The sequence below is a fragment of the Camarhynchus parvulus genome, chromosome 17, assembly GCF_901933205.1.
Source record: "Camarhynchus parvulus chromosome 17, STF_HiC, whole genome shotgun sequence".
NCBI classification, from domain to species: domain Eukaryota; kingdom Metazoa; phylum Chordata; class Aves; order Passeriformes; family Thraupidae; genus Camarhynchus; species Camarhynchus parvulus.
In genome coordinates, this window is record NC_044587.1 from 809,913 (window position 1) to 827,588 (window position 17,676).

The window sequence follows — 17,676 nt, forward strand, 5'->3', positions numbered from 1 at the left end:
AGCTCAGCTGTCCCAATCAAGACTTGTAAGACGCAGTGAATAGAACACATAGTAAGGACCCTGAGTTTGATTTTTATATTCTTGTCCACGCTAGAAAGTCAAGCAGATACTTCAGGACTTGTGATTTAAGTATTAGTGTGTCCTCTGCCCAGGCAGAAGACACTCCTGCATCCATGGCTGTCCCCTGGTCCCTCTGGCAGGGCTCCCTGCCCTTTGGCACCCAGGAGCAGCTGCCTGGGGAGCCCCAGCTCCACCCAGTCCTCGCTTCCATCAGCTGCTCAGAGTGCAGCAGCAGCTGGTCCTGGTGGGAGGTGATTTTGGAAGCAGCAGTGGCACAACTCATTGTGACACAACTCCCTGGGAGAGGCCTTGGTAGCACAGCTGGCACACCCATCCTCACCCTGGGCAAAGGTGGGGTTTGGGTCATGGTTTAAAAGTCAATTTTAAATAGCTATAACATCCCAGGGGAGATAACCAGAACTATAAAAAGAAAGAAATCAAGATTAGGGGTTTGATCCAAAATGTATTGCACCACAAATTTCATAGTGTTTCATCATACAATCCATATTTACAGCATAGAAGGAAAGAAGTCCAATGGTGATAGAAAGGATTATGTATAACCACTGTTCTGAGACAAGGGAAAGTGCATTAGCTTTTTAATACATGTATACACACCAGTCTTGCTCTGATACCTAACGAAAATTCAACACTTAAGAACTAGTTTATGGTAGTTGATCCTTTATGAGCTTTGGGATCTGAAACTGAAGTTGTTAGTGAATATATAACATAAGATTTTACTCTGTCACTCCATTCCAGGCTGCCTGTCCTGCTTTCCTGTTCAGCAGTAACCTCTGAAGCCAGGATCAGCATAAACCCAACAGTCATTCAGCAGGGAGCAGGGGGTGTAAGGGAGTCCTGATCCCTGGTCCCACAGAAACAGGGCAGGGCAAAGGGACATTAGAAAGGAAAAGATCTCAGAGAATAAAATCTTCCCAGGGTTATCCCACCCCGCTGTATCTCAGTAGAGAAACAATTGAAATAAATGTACTTTTTGATTGTCTATTTTCACAGCAGAGCAGGGCTGAACCTTCCTATGCTCTGTCCTGTCTGGAAGTGCCATGAATCTGATTACTAAAGACTGTTAGGACAAACTTTAGTGTACCAAAAAAATTCTGTTGGTTTTCTTAACTTCAGACAAACCCAACCTGGCTCTAAGTGAGGAGCAGCACCTGTGCCCAGTGACAGCTCCTGGGAGTACCTGTGTCTGGGGTGGGGCTGTCTGGGAGACCAGCAGGCTCTGGATCCTCTGGATCAGCACATTCACCTCCTGCTGGAGCTCCACTGGAGAAAGCTTGAATTGCCCTGAATATATTTAACAGAAGCATCAACTTGTAAGAGAATTCCCAGAACTGCAGCCTGCTCACTGAACTCCATACATGCACAGATTTTTGGAAACAGGTCTCAGTTTTCAGGAATCAGACTTAGTGCTGCTTCCCATTTGGATCCAGATTTTGCAGTGGTGTTAATAACTGGGCAAATTTTGCTTCCAGGGAGGAAGTGCCACTTTGGTCCCCTGTCCTTATTTTATTAGGAAAACAAGCTGCTGGAACCACAACTTGTTCACTAAGAGTTGAATTTTGCCCTCAATCCCCTCATGAGCAGCATTTCTTTTACTGTAATAGTCAGGAGTTAACAGTTAACATATTCATAACAGTTTTTAAGCATCAGTATTTGAAGTACAGAAAACCACAACCAAAGAGGCAGATCCTGGTTATAAGGATTTGTTGCTAGCAGACTTGGAAGAAAAAAAATTAATCAAAATGTTTAGTACCAGCATTCTTCACCCTTTGTAACTAGATTTTTATTTTTTTTAAATAAAAGGTATTTTTCAGTGTGGATTTACAATACCTGGAGCTCAGCTTAAAAAATTTTAAATGGTTTCCTACCCCTTTTCCCACTGCTAACAACCCATGGAACAGGCTAATGGATTAGTTTTAAAGGCGACTGAGGATTAGGTACTATAATTAAGACCATTTTAAATATTATTTTTCTTTAAGAAAAGTAAAATCAGACAACTCTAAAGTTGTGCTCTCAAATTAAATAATCAACATGCAGCCTTGAGGGCTGCAGGCCAGGATAAATGCACCTTAAATTACACAGTGATATGAAAAAATGCCAACCATTAGTTAATGTCAGTATTAGAAGGCAAGGCAGAGTTCTTTTTTGGTTAAAGCTCCTGCTCCTGTCCTGTGAAAGGCTTTACAAACCATCCCACTCTCAACACTGTTCTGCCAACGTATTTTTCATTGCTGGCTTCCCACAGCCAGACAAGCAGCTTTTCTGTGCCCAGAGTCACTGGACTGCAGCACCCTGGAACAGCAGCTGGAATCAGCATCCCAAGACACTGAACTGGAAGCCCTGCTGCCAGCGAGGTGCTCAGAACCCTCTGGTGCCAGGGACCCAGGAGTGCTGAGCACAAGGAGCTGCTCCCAGCAGAGACACCCAGGTGCTCCCGGCTCCAGCCCAGAGCTGTTCCAGTCTGTAGTGAAAACGTCTCCTTGCACAGTTTTAGTTTTGTAAACAGAGCCAGAAGTTCTTGTACAAAATACTGCAATGACAGTGATTAAGACACACCTGGAGCAGTGTGTTCAGCATTCTTTTCACAGAAAGAAGTGCCTGGATACTGCCTGCCGCCTTCGGGTTCCCTTAAGGCCACAGAGTCCTTGGGCTCGAGATAGACGGGCGGATGCTGCCTTTGGGGGATGGCTTTGACCCAAACCAGGACATCTAGGACACAACAGCACAGCACACATCACACAGGGGTCACACCTCCAAGGTGTGAAAAAGAAACAACATGGTACACGGCCATGTTCTCATCATTTGATGGAAAGACCTATTTATAAATCAGAATGCTCCAGACTCCAGACTGAAGGAGGGGAGGCAGCTTTGCACAATCAGATCTGGAAGGAACAGCACCCACTGCCCACAGGTGAAAATAACTGAAGATTATACTTACATATATTCCTTTAAAATAATTTCAAATTAGAACTCTACAGTCATTTAAACACGGTGCCTTTAGTCAATGTAGCATTAGTGTTCCCTGAACCAGATGGTGAGGAAATCTCTTCATCTGCAGACTGAACATCCCAACTCCCTGGGTGGGCAGGGATGATGCAGGACCTGGAGCTGAGGCAGCACTCACAGAACATTCCCTAACCACCACACAGCCAGGGCCATGCAGGTCTCAGCCCATGGAAAGGAGATACAGATCTTGGTGTCCGAGCCCAGTGTCAAAAGGACAAACCCAGAATTAGGCTCCTGCTGTTAAACACTGACTCTGGGCAAGGAGCTCCCAGCTTGTCCCCTCAGATCAAGTCCATTGGGCAAAGCTGTGCTCCAACTCCTCTGAGCACCAGAAAGCTGCTATGTCCCTCACTGAAAGGGACAATTCCTGGCATGCATACGGTCAGCTAACTTTTTAATAATAAATTACATTTATTATTCTACCTAACATTTGGAAAAAAGACACTTTTCCTGATCTCCCAGCATCTAGGAATTTTAATTGTCTCATTAGAGACCACATATGACACCTAATGGCACCTTACCTTGTACTCCAGAGTTTCTTTGAGCATGTTTTCTTCCTCTTGTGAAAAATTCAGTAACACAGACACAGCTTTAATGAGATGGAATGCCTGAAAGAAACCACAGAGTTCTGTTCCAAACATGTTGCTGTCAGCTATTTTGTTTCATCACCCCCACTGTACACTTTTTAATTGTAAAATTATGGAATTGGTACGAAGTGTCCTTAGGACGTGACAGGTGGCAATTTCTAGAGAAAGACAGATGTAGAAAGAGAAGGTAAGTGGCACCTTTACCTCAGACTCCCTGCAGGACATGAACTTTAGTACAACATGTTTAAGGTACTCGAAGTTTATCTCCCTGGAGTCGTTCAAGTCAGAGTTGTTGGTGACAGTCACAGAAGCATTAGGCACTTCAGAATTTGCACGTAGCTCAGGTACCTCACTGTCAGGCCTTATTTTCTACAGAAAAATAAAAATCCACAGAGGAAAAAGAGAAGTACATTGCAGATGCTGTTAGCGTGACACTGGGAGGGGTCTGGGCTCAGGATATCTAAAGAGGGTTGTACCCACAGGTGGGTACAAACTGGGCATCAACAGCTCCTCATCCTTCATGGGGTCACAGCAGAGAAGTGTCTCCAGCTCTCCCTACACTCCAGGACAGGAGCTGGCTGATGTCAGCGTTCTGTGTACGTTACCCAAACCAGCTCCATGGTGGAAACTGTCCCTTGGTAATTTTCTCCTATCACTAACCTGCTCTGAACCTTTCAAACATGGGCTTTCTTCAGAATAATTTTCAACATCAGAGCAAAAACAACAATTTTAAAACCTCTGTTCATTTTCTTTTAAATAGATTTTTTTTTCTTGGAGAGATAAACCGTTGCAGAGGGATGCAATGGGAGTTAGCAGTCAAGCTTTTGGAATAACAGTGCAAGTACCTGCCAGCAAGTGCCATCCGAAGAGACTGAAAACACACAACCCTTACCAGCTCTTTCTGCAGAGTTTTCTTCAGTTCTGCCATTCTTTGCTGAAGCTGCTTTATCATCTGTAAGCACAGCAAAGGAGAGTGTAACACAGTACTCATTGTCAGGACCCCCACCTATCTGGAAAAACCCATGACAAACGAGTACTGAATGAAATGATAATTAACCAACTCTGACAGCTGTGAAGAAGCAACCTGAGAGCCTTGCCTTGCCAGCTGCACACAGCAGCAGGCATGTGACAGGACACTTGGGCTTTCATGTGACAGCGCCGTGCAACTGAACCCAATTCACTCAAAGGGCTCCGCAGGAAAGCTGTAAATAGCATCATTGGGTGCATCTTTCTGCCAAAATACATCAGGATTCATGCAGCTCTTGCTGCAGTTTTTATTCATGGTTGGGAGATACTTGTGCAATCCAGAGAAAAGCATTTACTCACAGCATACTGGATTGAAATGGAACAGGCCTGTCCTTTTAAGGCTGCAGCACGGGCAGCACCAACTACTTGGCTTCCTAATTAAAAAGGGAAAGACTACCAGTTGTTTCTGTTCACCTTGTTTTTCTCAGCAATTTGCTGTTCCAGCTCTCTGTTATCCTTCTGAAGTTGAACAACATCTGCAGCTGCCACCTGTCCGTTCTGTTCCACCACAGAGTTTTCTGGAGAAGGCAAATGCTCATTGTTCAAGGCCCTCGTTGATTCCTCCAGCTCTAAAACCTACAGAAATAAACATGGAGAGATATCATGACATTTGTAGCCCAAGAACACTCCCCAGGGAGAAACCCAGACTTCTTTCTGGTTGTCCAGGTAGGACAGAACTGGGGGGCTCCTGCCCACCTCCCTCTTTTCCCTCTTTTCCTGAGAGAATGGATTTGAACTCACGTTTTTCTCATGCTCTCTGGCCAACAGGCACTCCTGTACCTGCAGCTTCAGCTCATCAATTTCTTTTCTTGCTGTTTCCTCTATCTCCACTGCTTGGCTCTGCCTTGCTTCTATGTCCAGCTGTAACTGGTGCACCTGCAGCAAGACAGCTTCATGGTCTGGGAAAGGAGAGACCTGCTTAGTATCAGTGCTGCACATCAGATGGGAGATTCTAATCCATTTGGTCTGTCATGAAGACAGAAAGCCAGGGGAGAGACAAAGACAGAAGAGAGACTGTCCAATTGTTAGTGAACAATAAACTGTTTTGAAAATGCTAAAAGATTAAATATGGAAGAGAAAACTAGAAAAATTACAATCTACCAGGTAAGACCAGAACTAGAGACTCTATTTAAGTTGTCTGGGAAGCAGTAGACTCATTTGGTCTAACCTTGACTGAGTTGGTTCAGTTCTTCCTTCTGTTTTAGCAGCAGATCACATTTTTCATCAATCAGCTGGTCTTTCTCCTTTATTAGGGTATTCAGATGTGAAACCTTCAAAGCAGGAAAACAATGAACAGAAGTCATGAAAGATATAAAACAGGAAGGGGGTGTTGAAAGGTCCAACATCCTTCAGAGGCCCAGCAGGCATCACCTCCACAATGCTGCCCTCAGGAACAAGCACTGAAGTTATTACTGGAAGAGCTAAACCCACTTGGTTTCTGTGCCACCATCAGATTGTCACAGCCAGCCTGTGGCAGCTGCAAGGCCCCTGAGCAAAACAGGAGATGGCCTTACACCCCTTCTACTTCTACAGATCTGGCCCAGCAAGCACAGATCTCCAGCCGTCCCAGAAGAATAAAGAAACCAAAAGATGGGACTAACTCCAGTCAAACTGGCTCAGTTGACAGTTCCTGCTTTAAGCAAACACAAGCTCACATTATCCACTATTTTTTTAAACAGGAAGAGCAAAATGAGACTACCTAGAACTGACATTTGGTACTGGATACAAGCTCCTCCCTGTGAGGAAATGTACAGTTTTACCACTGCCCTGCTCTGGAGGAACCCAGATGTGACACAGCACTGAAAGGAACTAACCAGAACAAACAGGTTTCTCTCAAAGAAGCTGCCAGATGTCAGAGGCTCCCCATGGCCAGTGCACTGAGACAGTAACACCTCACAGATGACAGGGCTCTGAAACAGTCTCAGGTTTACTGAGGCAACCACTTCTGTCTCACATGCTGTGGATATGATTCTGACCAAGGGTCTTGAATGTTAGGATAAATAAATCCAAACCTAGTCCACTCTTTGAAAGGTTGGGACATTTCAAATACATTTTAAAATAGTCATTATTAACCAACCTGCTGCTGTAATTCCTCTCTCTGTTTCCTTGTTTCTTCCAATGCTTTGGCAATTTCCACACTGACAGTTTCTCTGCTGCTCATCTCATTCTGCAAACCAGAATTAATTGAGAGGTTATGTGAGACAATTAAATCAAGTCAGTCTCTCATCTTTAACTCCAAATCTACTAGGACTACAATTAAAGTGTTCTGACACACTACAATTTCCAAATGAGTTAGGTTTGTTTTACTGACTGCTGTTCTCTGCATATGCAAGAGCAACACAGAACTGATGTAAGAACCCAAAAAACCCAATGCTTACAAGATCTTTCAGCTTGAAGTCTCTATTACAAAGAAGTAGCTCCTTGCTACAACAGATCTTTATTCCAATTGTGCATCCAGGACTAGCTATGAAAAAAATTTCAACCATCTCAAATCACAGTCAAAATTGGATAAACTGTAAACACCCAACTAATTTAAGTTTTTAACCTTTTGGTTTGAACACTTTGAGTGGAATCTCATGTTGAACCATTCTGTATTCACTACTGCTAACAGGATTTCAAAGCTCTTCACATCCCTGACAATATGGGAATGTATTATTTCTGCCTGATTTAGGCAGACCCAAGCATTCTGGTTCAAAAAAGGGTCAGTCCTTTGTAATGCTTCTCAAACACATTTCTGCTGAGTACCAGAGATGATTTACAGCCCCAAGTACCTGCAACCTGAACAGAACAGGCCTCCAAGCACTGAATGTAACCCTCAGTGGTGTTTGCTGCTCCCCAGCCTGAGCTCTGTCCCAAGACAATGCCAGTGCCCATCCAGCCCTTACCTTTAGCCTATTCAGTTCAGACTCTTGTTGTTTTAATGAACTCTCATACCCTTCTTTGCTTCCCTTGAGGTTTTCATTCTCCTTTTCCAATTGGCTCTGTAAAATAAAGTGTTTAAATACACAGTACAATTATTCTAATGCTTTGTTTAAACAATTAAACACATCTAATGTTTTGCTCATATTTAGTGCCTCAAAGTATGATATCTTCTATTATAATGCCAGGAGTGCTGAATAAAAACATTCAGACAACAAGCAAGCTCTACAAGCTGTGTTAAAATCATGTTGTGAAGACTCTCACAACCCACCAGACAGTTTCTGTACTTACAATCCTGTGCTGAGTTGTTGTTTTATCCAATTCCCAAGCTTTTTCAAGAGCAGCAATCTGAGACTCCAGCCCAGTAACTTTCTCATCATACTGATGTTTTTCACTTAAAATCTGTTGCTGCAGGTGTTTTCTTTCCTCCTCTAGATCAGTTTGCTTAAGAGAATAAAGAAGACCACATTAATAGAATGGTATTTTGACATCATTCTGACAAGATCAGACACCATTCCATGAGACACTCTCAAACTGAGGAACACTATTCCTTTGGCAGCAGCGTCATGTACTCACAGACTGGAGCTCAGCAGACAAACAGCAAGAAAACAAACACTTGAATAACAAAACAGAGAAGTGATTGTCTCTGGGGATGTTGAAGACTGATCTGTTACTGGTCAGGGAAACATGCAGGAGACTCACCAGCTTCTGGATCTTCAGATCCTGGTCTGCAGCTGCTTCTTTGCTCTTTTTCAATGTTTCTGTTGCAATCCGTAGTTTCTCTTCCAGTTCTTTATTCTAAAATTACACCATTAATTAAATTCCTTATCCATTGGCATCTATGTTATTTAAAAAGTTTGCATAGTACAGAGTGGCCCAGGAGGGGAAGGTAAATATTAAATCCCTGAAGCCACAGAGATAGAGAGGCTGCCTATTTGAGACATGCAGGTTTTAGAAATTCTTCACCACAGCACTGCCCCAGCAGTGCTTGCACCTGAGTTACTTGTTTCTTACTACAGGGAGGATCTGCACAAAACCTCTGTCTTCACTTCTAGGCCCTCCTCCATCCATGAAGTAGGGAGATGCCCAGAGACACTGATCAGTTATTCTCCTTTCAAGACTAAATGTGATTAAATGTGCAGTCTCACCTTTGGCAGGGAGTGCAGTGAGGGGAGGAGGAGTAGGGCATAGAGGATGGAAAGAGTGGGAATCTGTGGTGAAATTAGAAACTGCTCACCTGCGTTTCCAGCTGGTTCAGAGCCTGGCTGTGCTGTGTCCTGTCTGTCAGTACCTGCTGCCTGCTCTCCTCCAGCCTCTGCTCAAGAACAGCTTTCTGAAGGTTACATTGAGGTGAAGAACATGAGCAAGGATGGACAAAGACGTAAGTTGGGGGAGTAATAAAAATTTTCCTTCTTATTTCACTTATAAGGTCAAACTAAAATGGGACAGAATGTTTTAACATGTCTAGATAACTTTAAACTGCCTTGAGTTTACTGAGCCAAATTCTTTTGTCACAGCAACAGAGGGATGATGTGACTGTAGGCACCCTGACCAGGGAAAAGCAAACATCCCCAAGACCCAGCTGGGGAAACATTGCTCCAGGCTGACTCTGAGCAGGAGCATCCGTGCTTGAGAAAGAGATCAAGAAGCAATGAGAAAAAAAGGATTAACCACAGCTAAGTTTCTGTTTCCAGCTGTTGTTCAGCACTTCTGAGGCTGAGGCTTTCAGCATACAACATTCTGTTTGCACACCTATGTGCAAACAGTTCTCCTCCCTGCCCCATGCCTTGCCAAAGAACAAGGAAAAGCATTCACTGTGTTTGTGAGGATTAATTAGAAAAACTCCCAAATTGTCCCACCTCCTGAGGGGATGGCAGAAAGCTGCTCTCTTCCTTCTAAGCAGTCAGATGCAGTGCCCAAACAGACAATGCAGAGAGGCCAACACAGACATCTGTGCAGGACCTACACAAACAGGCTCAGTGCAGCCACCCACATGTTCTGCCCAGCACAGTGTGCCAAAACACACTGCAGGACAAACGTGGCTGTGTGACATCAGCAGCTTTCTTTGCATGGGTGAGATGCAATGTAAGACCTAAAAACCCAAAACAAACAACTCACTAATACTGTACCTCTAAGCAGCCTTTAACTGTTTAATTACCTCTTTGAGCAGCTCCTGCACATGTTCATCTCCTGAGAGATTTCTTTCTAGCTTTTTTTCCAGGGAAGACACCTTTTCCTGCAGCTGTTCAGTAAGTCTGTCTCTCTCAGCAAGTTCAAAAGCCATCTGTGAGAATGAGAAATCACAGAATCTTTTTTGTAATGAAGCTTTCAGCTGATTTGATGTGGTTTGACTTTTGGAAATGCCAATAGCAAGGAAAGTCCTATTTAAAAAGACTATTTGATCCTGGAATACCTCTGGACACCAAACTTCCAACTACACAAAGTTGTACATTACCCAAATGTGCACACCAGGAGCAGCACATGCATCTGAAAGCACCTCACCTTTTGCTTCTGCTGCTCATATTCCACCTTCAGAGATTCATGCTCCACTTGTAACATTTCCAGTCTCTTCTCACAACCAGAACCAGCCACTCGAGCCTAAACATTTTGAGAAATTACTTACTTTGAAACTTAGATTTCCAACACCACATAACTGATATCTAATCTAACTTCTGCAGACATGGAGCTCTTTGAATCAAATCTCACTTGGCTCAAACTTACATTTTGCAAGTCTACAGAAAGATGCTGAATGACAGTTTGTAGCTCCTGTTCTCTTAACTCCAGAGCAGTGATCTTATTTTCTGCATTTGTCTCAGCTGTCATTAGTTCATCTCTTCACAGAAAGAGAATAAAAACAAGTGACATACCATTCCAGAAAAATAATCTTTAGCAGATAATTCTGCTGCTTATGAAAATGGACATCAACAAAATTTTCTTGTCCTAAAACCAGCCACCATCATCAATCACTGCTTGATTATACATTTTAAAAAAAGTGACAGTTAAGCATTCAAACTATGAAAAAAGAAAGTAATTTACAAAAAAGGTATTACTATCATTGGCTTGGCATTTACATCCCCATGGCCATAGCAGAGGCAAAAATTCAGTCAACTCACTACATATATAGACTCTTCCAAAGAGACAAAGTGAGCATGAAGTAAAAATAGAGGGGAAACACATCCACTGCTCCTGTGAAACGCTCAGCTCCATACCTGTGAGCCTGCAACTGCAGGAGCTGCTGCTGCAAGTCCTGGAGGTCCCTGCTGAGCCCCGAGGCCTTGGCCCTGGCCTCCTGCAGCTCCGCTGCCGCCTGGCTCAGCTCCTGCGCTCGCGCCGCCAGCTCCTGCTCCGCTCTGCTCAGACACTCTTCCTTTTGCAAAAGCTGAACATTAGAGGATTATCTTTGGCATTACAGATGACCAGTAACACTGATAAACCTTTTCACTGAAACCGGCCTGTTTCACTAATTTGTGGGCTGAATTAAGTGAGATAATAAACTATGTAATACTGTGTTCAGTACCTACTGTTAGGATTTTGACACTAACCAAATCTGTGTACAAGCACAAAGGCTGAAAAAATGTATGCTGGGCTACCACTAACTTAATATCCTAGTAAAAAGTTTAGGAAATAAAAAGTTGAAAATATTCTTACCATGTGTTTAACTTTGGCAATTTCCTGCTGCTGAAAGCCCTCCAGTTCATCGATTTCATCTCGTTTTTGGAAAAGGTTCAAACTCTGCTCCCTCATTTCTTGTAACTGTGTTTGAAGCATTTTTTTTTCCTGATAAATGAACAGAACCAAAGGATATCTGTATGCTCATGTCAAGTTAATGGGAGTTCAGGTAAACTCTCTGAGAAAGAAATCTTGTCTTGCAGCCATACATCTCCTGATGGTGCTCCATACAGAACTAGAAATCCTTTCAGATTCATGTCATAGTGAAAATTACCAAACTCCAAAAAAAAAAAAAAAGAAATCTGAATTCATTACAATGCCACCAATGACTATCTAAGCTGAAGTCTTAAAAATGGACAATGTTCCACCTTACAGAAGAACAACTTTCCCATCACAACCCATCATTCTTTACTTTCCTGCTGAAAAATAAATCCAGCAAGACCTCCCCAAGCATTTGGGCTGGTAACAAAAAGCAAATGATTGGCCTCTCCCACTGAACGAAGACCAAATAAAAAAAGGGCTGAACGAGTTGAGCTCTGATAGAGTTGGAAGTGTGCAGGATGGTGTTTGCAAATACACACAGAGTACACTACACCCCCTGAGAAAAACATCCAAGGTTAATTACCTTTTCAACTTGAGCGAGTTTTTCCATCCACTCCTGAACAAGAAAGAAAGAAAGGAGAAAAAAAGATATCAAAATCTATTTGCAGACTTTCAAGGACAGCAATTATGGTTAAAAAAAAAGAAAAATAAAAAGAATTTGTACTGTTAGCAGATACTAAGCTTTGGTAATGATTAAAAAATAATCAGCAGCAGTACAGTAACAGCCAGTGCTTGAATAAAGGCTGAGGAATCGTTCATGCTACCCGAACACATAAGTTTTATGCAAGTAAAATAAATGCGACAACAGGCCTACTGCCATTGAATCTTATCCAAGCACAAGCTTAACCTTTCATTAGGAATTTCTGTGGGCTCTTGTTAAAACCAGTCGGAACAGTCTGAGCAGTGACAAGTCCTGCACCATTCCTGGCACTGAGCTCAGCACTCCCTCCTTCCCTCAGTGCTGGCACACTCACACACAGGGCTGAACAATTATTTTAATTAATAGTAACACCTACTTAAAATATCAGGGTCATGAGAGTCTCAAGTCCTGCTCAAGCTCTCTTACCTTGTCCTTTTTTTCCAAGGCCAAAGCCATTCCTTCAGCCATCTTGGCTCGACTAGCCTGATGAGCTTCATTCTGCTCCTGAAACTTCCTCATGGAGGCTATCAACAGAGAACCACCAGCTATATTAAAAACTCATCTTTTAAAATTACTTCTCACTTTCCTGTAAGTTATTTATAACTTTAAAGAGCTTCTTCTGCAAGTAATTAGCCCCATCTTGACTGTACCACTAGCACTGTGCTACTCATTCCCTCACACTGCTTGCAGGCTGGCAAAGGGCCAAAGCTAACAGCAGACAGGGATACTGCTCCTTGCTGGATTAGAACAAAGCTGCAGGTTTCCAAAAGGTCTTTCCTGCATGTGAGCCCCAAAATTTGGCAGAAGGAGCATAGTAACAACTTCATTCAACACACTGCTGCTGCTTTTTATGCTGTAAATAACTTTAAAAAACTTGTGCTCTAATTGTTCACACTACAGAGGTGCACAGTTTGGAAGGAAATCATTAGCACACCTGTACGCCAAACCTCTTTCCTTCCAACCACAGCAATTTTCAACTGAACAAAAAGGAAAAAAAGAAAAATACGTACAATCCTGATGCTTTTCTAATGCATTTTCAAGCTTCTCTTTTATCTTCTGCAGATTTCGGATCTGATCAGCATAATCTTGTGTGAGGAGGGAGAAGAACAGACCAGGAATGGACAGACATTGGGGAAGGACATTTTTAGGGTAACACAAAAATAAAAAAAAAAAAGAAAGAAAAAAAAAAGAAAAGAGGATGAGTGGCAAATGACAATGATTTTCTCAATCAGAAAATCATTCCTGCTGAGGAAAACTTGGGTGACCACAACAATGAACACAAGCAAATAGCTCTGTACTGTCCACAGGGTTGGCACAAACAGAAGGGCCTGTCCCAGGGTGTCAGTCACACAGACAAGAGCAGAACCAGAGAATGAACAACTGTCCCTCCCTTTTTACTTCATCCCAGAACAGTGATACATTTCACTCTGCTCAGGAAAGGTATCTGGCACTGCAGGGCAAAAGAAAAAACCCTAATTCTAACAAGGAATTAGAAAGAAAAAACCCAGGACTGTTTTATGTTGAATTCTTTGTTTCTCCTTCATTTCCAAGCCCACTTCTTTAAGGATGGCACTGTGTTACTGTCAGAAAGCTCAGATCCTATCAGAAACAAACCATACACACAAGTGGGGACAGATGCTGTTTGCAACATGGGACAGAAAGCCATCCCAGCTGTTCCAAGCAATCACAAAAATGTATTGTTGAAATCAGCAAAGACCCAGTGGCCTTCATAAAAAATTAATGATGCTGGATGCTCCCTTCTTGTCAATCAACAGGGCTGCTACAAATCAATTTTCAAAAGACCCTAACCCCATGTATTTTTAATAAATTAAACCATGTAAATTCAAAGGAAAACATTTGCTAAGATAACAAGTTTTATATGTATGAGGGCACATACCAGATAGCTTCACCTCCAGTTTTCTAATTTGTTCATTTCTTCTTAACAACTGGGATGAAAGATCCTCTCTGGAGCTGCTTCCATCAGAAGCCTTGGGAGAAAAGCAACACTCTATAACTTACAAAATTCAGGAAGAGTGATCCTGCCATACATTAGGTCTGGGATAATAACCACTCTCCTGCCTAGGAACAGCACTTGTTTTTTCCCATAGAGGGGAAAATTGTACTAGCACAGCAGAATGTGTTAGAAATGCTGAAGGAGAAAACCAGCAAGGCTCAGTAGTGCCAGGCTGCCTGCTCCCCAGAGCACGAGGCTTGGGAAGGAGCTGGGGCTGGGACCTGTTTGTCCAAACTGTCACTGAGGAGATGGGGCAGTAGAATCACTGAGGGGGAGGAAATCAGGCTCCACAGCACAGGCACCAGGAAAGGTCAAAGAGAGAGTCCTGAAAATCAAAGTAATTAGAAGAGAAGCAGTAATGCTTTTCACGTGGGATAAACTCACTGAAGCCCTGATGCAGCAATTTGTCCACACAAAATCTGCTGCATAACTGACTTATGAGTCCTCTGGTGGGTTTTGCTCCATAAAAGTCAACAGCAAGAGCAGTTAAACGAATATTGATAAAACAACTAACTCTTGGAGGTTTTCTGACAACCACTCAAATTCATTTCTTGTTTTGCCGTTTCATTATTTCATTGTTTTGTTTTGCCAATTCATTATTTGTTTGCCAGTATTTGTTTTCTGTTTCACAAACTTGCTAGATGGCAAAGAGAATTTCTACATGAGAATTTCCTAAGTGCTAAAGAAAAAAAACTCAGAAAAACACAAGACTAATATATTTCCACTATAACATGTATTTAAACATTAGGAGCTCCAACCTCCTGCTTAACACAACTGAAATTTCAGCTGAGCTTCAAAAAAATTATTTAAAGCCTAACTGTGTAAACAAGTTCTTCACTCTGCAGACGCCAAACAGACTTGCTGCTGGCTGTGCAGTGGGTCCTGCTGGCTCCAGCAGTGGGGTGACACTGCCTTAATCCAGGCTTTCAGAAATGTGACAGCCAGCCACCCCGGGCACAGGTGCCAGAGCATTCCAGGGTCTCACTTAACCCATGCGCTCCTGGAACTTCACCACTTGTTTAAACAATGTTTTATCGTGAAAGAGAGGAACTGCAATGGTTTTGACTTTGGTTTGCAACAACACTGCACACATTTTCAGTAGAGACATATACAATGTTTCAGGTAGGAAGAGCACCTTAGCAAGCCCAGAGGTAAAATGAAAACTGTTTACATGGGAATAGAAGCCTCCTGGCAACTGCTATGCTTAACAAACGTTTTCTCTTCAATATTTAATTTCACTCAAGCTAATGATGCATTTATGCATTAGGAGATACGCTTACAAAGACACCACAGCACGTTTTCAAATCACACACCAGACTTTAAATGGTTGTCTGCAAAACCGTAATAAAAATACTGTCAGAGAACGGAGATTTCAAAGCAAGGTGTAACTCACAAAGTCGTCTCCGGAGTCTGCTCCCACAGACGTGATCGATTCCTTGCTGACAGACCTGGGCATGCGGGCATTTCCTCCGGGCCGGGGAGCCACCGCTGCCTCCTCCGCGATCTTCTTCTTCAATTTGGCAAACATTTTACTGCTCTACAGCCCTGAAATATCCAGGTCCTTCAGAAAGCCACCTTCAGACCGCCAACGTTTAATACGCTGATACTCTTGTCTAAAGCCTCCAAACGCTGAGACTGAATTCTGAGCCTCATGCACTGGTTTACTGCATTTCCAGCGCCACTGAAGCCCTCAAGGCCTGGCAGTACCTGCAAATCAAACAGAAATGGGTTCCACACTAAAAAACCCCACCAGCATGGACCATTTAAAGGTAACAGAAAGCCTTTTCACATCGCATCTGTTACAGCACGTTAAAAAATCGGATCTCCCGGAGCAGAATCCGTTAAAGCCCCAAACCAACGGCCCCAAACGGCGGCGGGGACGGGGCCCGGGCGGGTCCCCTCAGCCCAGCCCAGCCCGGCCCGGCCCGGCCCGGCCCGGCCCGGCCCGGCCCGGCCCGCGGAGGCTGCTCTGCTCCGAGGCACCGAGGGCCTGTCACCGCCGCTCCCCCGCGGCCCCGGCCCGGCTGCCCCCTCCTCTCCCGGTCCTCCATCCCCTCGCTCCTCACCGCCCATGCCCGGCCGGGCCTCGCCGGTCCCGCGGCCGCCGCCGCTTTCCCGGACACCGCCGACCCGGAAGCGCCGCGCGGGGCGGAAGCGGCGCCGGCCCCGCTCCGCCCCCGGGCCCGCTCCGCTCCGCCCCCGGGCCCGCTCCGCCCTCCGACCGAGCTCCTCCCTCAGCGCCGCTCCGCCCTCAGCCCGAGCTCCGCCCCCGTTCCCCCCGCTCCTCTCCCTGCCCGGCTCGTCCCTCAGCCCCGCTCCTCTCCCTCCTCTCCCTGCCCGGCTCGTCCCTCAGCCCCGCTCCTCCCTCCCGCAGTCCCCGCCCGGAGCGGAGCAGGCGCCTCGGTACGAGCGTTTATCACAGTTTATTGACAGCACAGTCCGCCGGCGGGGCCGGGGCGGCGGCCGGGACAGGGACAGAGAACGGCTCGGACACGGCACAACCGCGAACACCGGGCGGGAGCGGCCCCGGCGCGGCGGGGACAAAAGCGAACGGAAATCTGCTCCAAAGTCTCTGGAAAGGCTGGAAAGGTGGCGACGAGCGGGACGCGGGGCTGGCGCTGGTCGGTGGTGCCCGGCCGGAGCGGGACAGGCGGCAGGGCCCGGGTCCATCGCGGTTCGCTTCTCCCCGCAGTGTCCAGCAGAAACACAAACACGCTCCTTCTCTCCCCGAACAACGGCAGAGTCGCTTTCTGGCATCACACTGCTTTGGCGATTACAGATCCCTTGCAAAAAAGTCCATTTGCTCCAAAAAAAGTTTATTTATATATCTCTATATATTTTAAGGAAAATATCCGTTTTTACCAAAATACGATATACAGGCACACAGCTGTAAAATAACTTTAAACCAATTCACTATAAAATTACTTTTGGTAATAAATAATTTGATTCTCAGAGAGGCAAAACGCTCTGTGTGCCTCCGCAGCTGGGCTGCCCGTGGCACGGTCCCTCTGCATTCCCAGAACGCTCCCACCTGCGCTCCCCTCCTCTTCTCGCTGGGCCTGGCCCAGGGCAGAAGCCACTTGTGCTTTTCAGCCTGCATGAGGCAGAATCCTGCTCCCAACAAACCAGTTCAATGGCAGAACCATCACCAACACATGCCAAAAGCAATCTGTGAAGTCAAGGGGCAGATCCTCCCAGCAGGGTTTGTTCTGGAAGGAGCGGCTGCTGGGACTGAGCTGGTGAGATCTGTTCTGCTCTGGGGCTCCTGCAGGCCAGCCAGCTGTGCTGGGGTCTGCTCCCAGCAGGGATCAAACCAGGAACAAAACATCTGTGCGTGCCTCTGGGCACAATTCAGAGACAGTCCTTAACCCCAAAAAAGTCAGATTCAGAAATCCTGAACTAACTCTCCTCAGTCTTGGCAATGGTTTAGACAGGAAACAAAAAGTGGCTGGCACTCCTAAATCTGAAGCAGTTATGTGTATCCTCTGCTCTAGCGAGCAGATCCCTATTGATCTTCAAAGCACCTGAATACATTTGGTCACAGAACAGTATTGCTCTAAAGTCCAACGTTACAAATACAGGAGAGCCCCTTCAGCAGTGTATCATCTGCTCTGGAGAGCTTTGCCTGGCTGCTC

At 44.8% G+C, this 17,676-nt stretch overlaps 1 protein-coding gene across 2 annotated transcripts; it reads right to left on the reverse strand.

The window, feature by feature from the left end:
* Positions 1–38: 38 nt before the first annotated feature.
* Positions 39–16,168, reverse strand: GOLGA1 (golgin A1). 2 transcript variants are annotated; one of them, XM_030961783.1, is made up of 23 exons: positions 16,108–16,168; positions 15,435–15,748; positions 13,925–14,015; positions 13,038–13,112; positions 12,454–12,551; positions 11,911–11,943; positions 11,265–11,393; positions 10,826–10,995; positions 10,338–10,449; positions 10,119–10,214; positions 9,775–9,900; positions 8,854–8,949; positions 8,319–8,414; positions 7,908–8,060; positions 7,583–7,678; positions 6,775–6,864; positions 5,866–5,968; positions 5,439–5,596; positions 5,112–5,273; positions 4,564–4,623; positions 3,876–4,040; positions 3,606–3,692; positions 39–2,787 (listed from the first exon to the last, which is right to left on the reverse strand). In XM_030961783.1, the coding sequence occupies exons 2-23, from the start codon at positions 15,567–15,569 to the stop codon at positions 2,707–2,709; spliced, it is 2,412 nt and encodes an 803-aa protein (XP_030817643.1). In that variant the 5' UTR covers positions 15,570–15,748; positions 16,108–16,168; the 3' UTR covers positions 39–2,706. The 2 variants fall into 2 exon arrangements, with proteins under 2 accessions (XP_030817643.1, XP_030817642.1); XM_030961782.1 differs by having other exon boundaries at positions 3,870–4,040.
* Between the last annotated feature and the right edge of the window lie 1,508 nt (positions 16,169–17,676).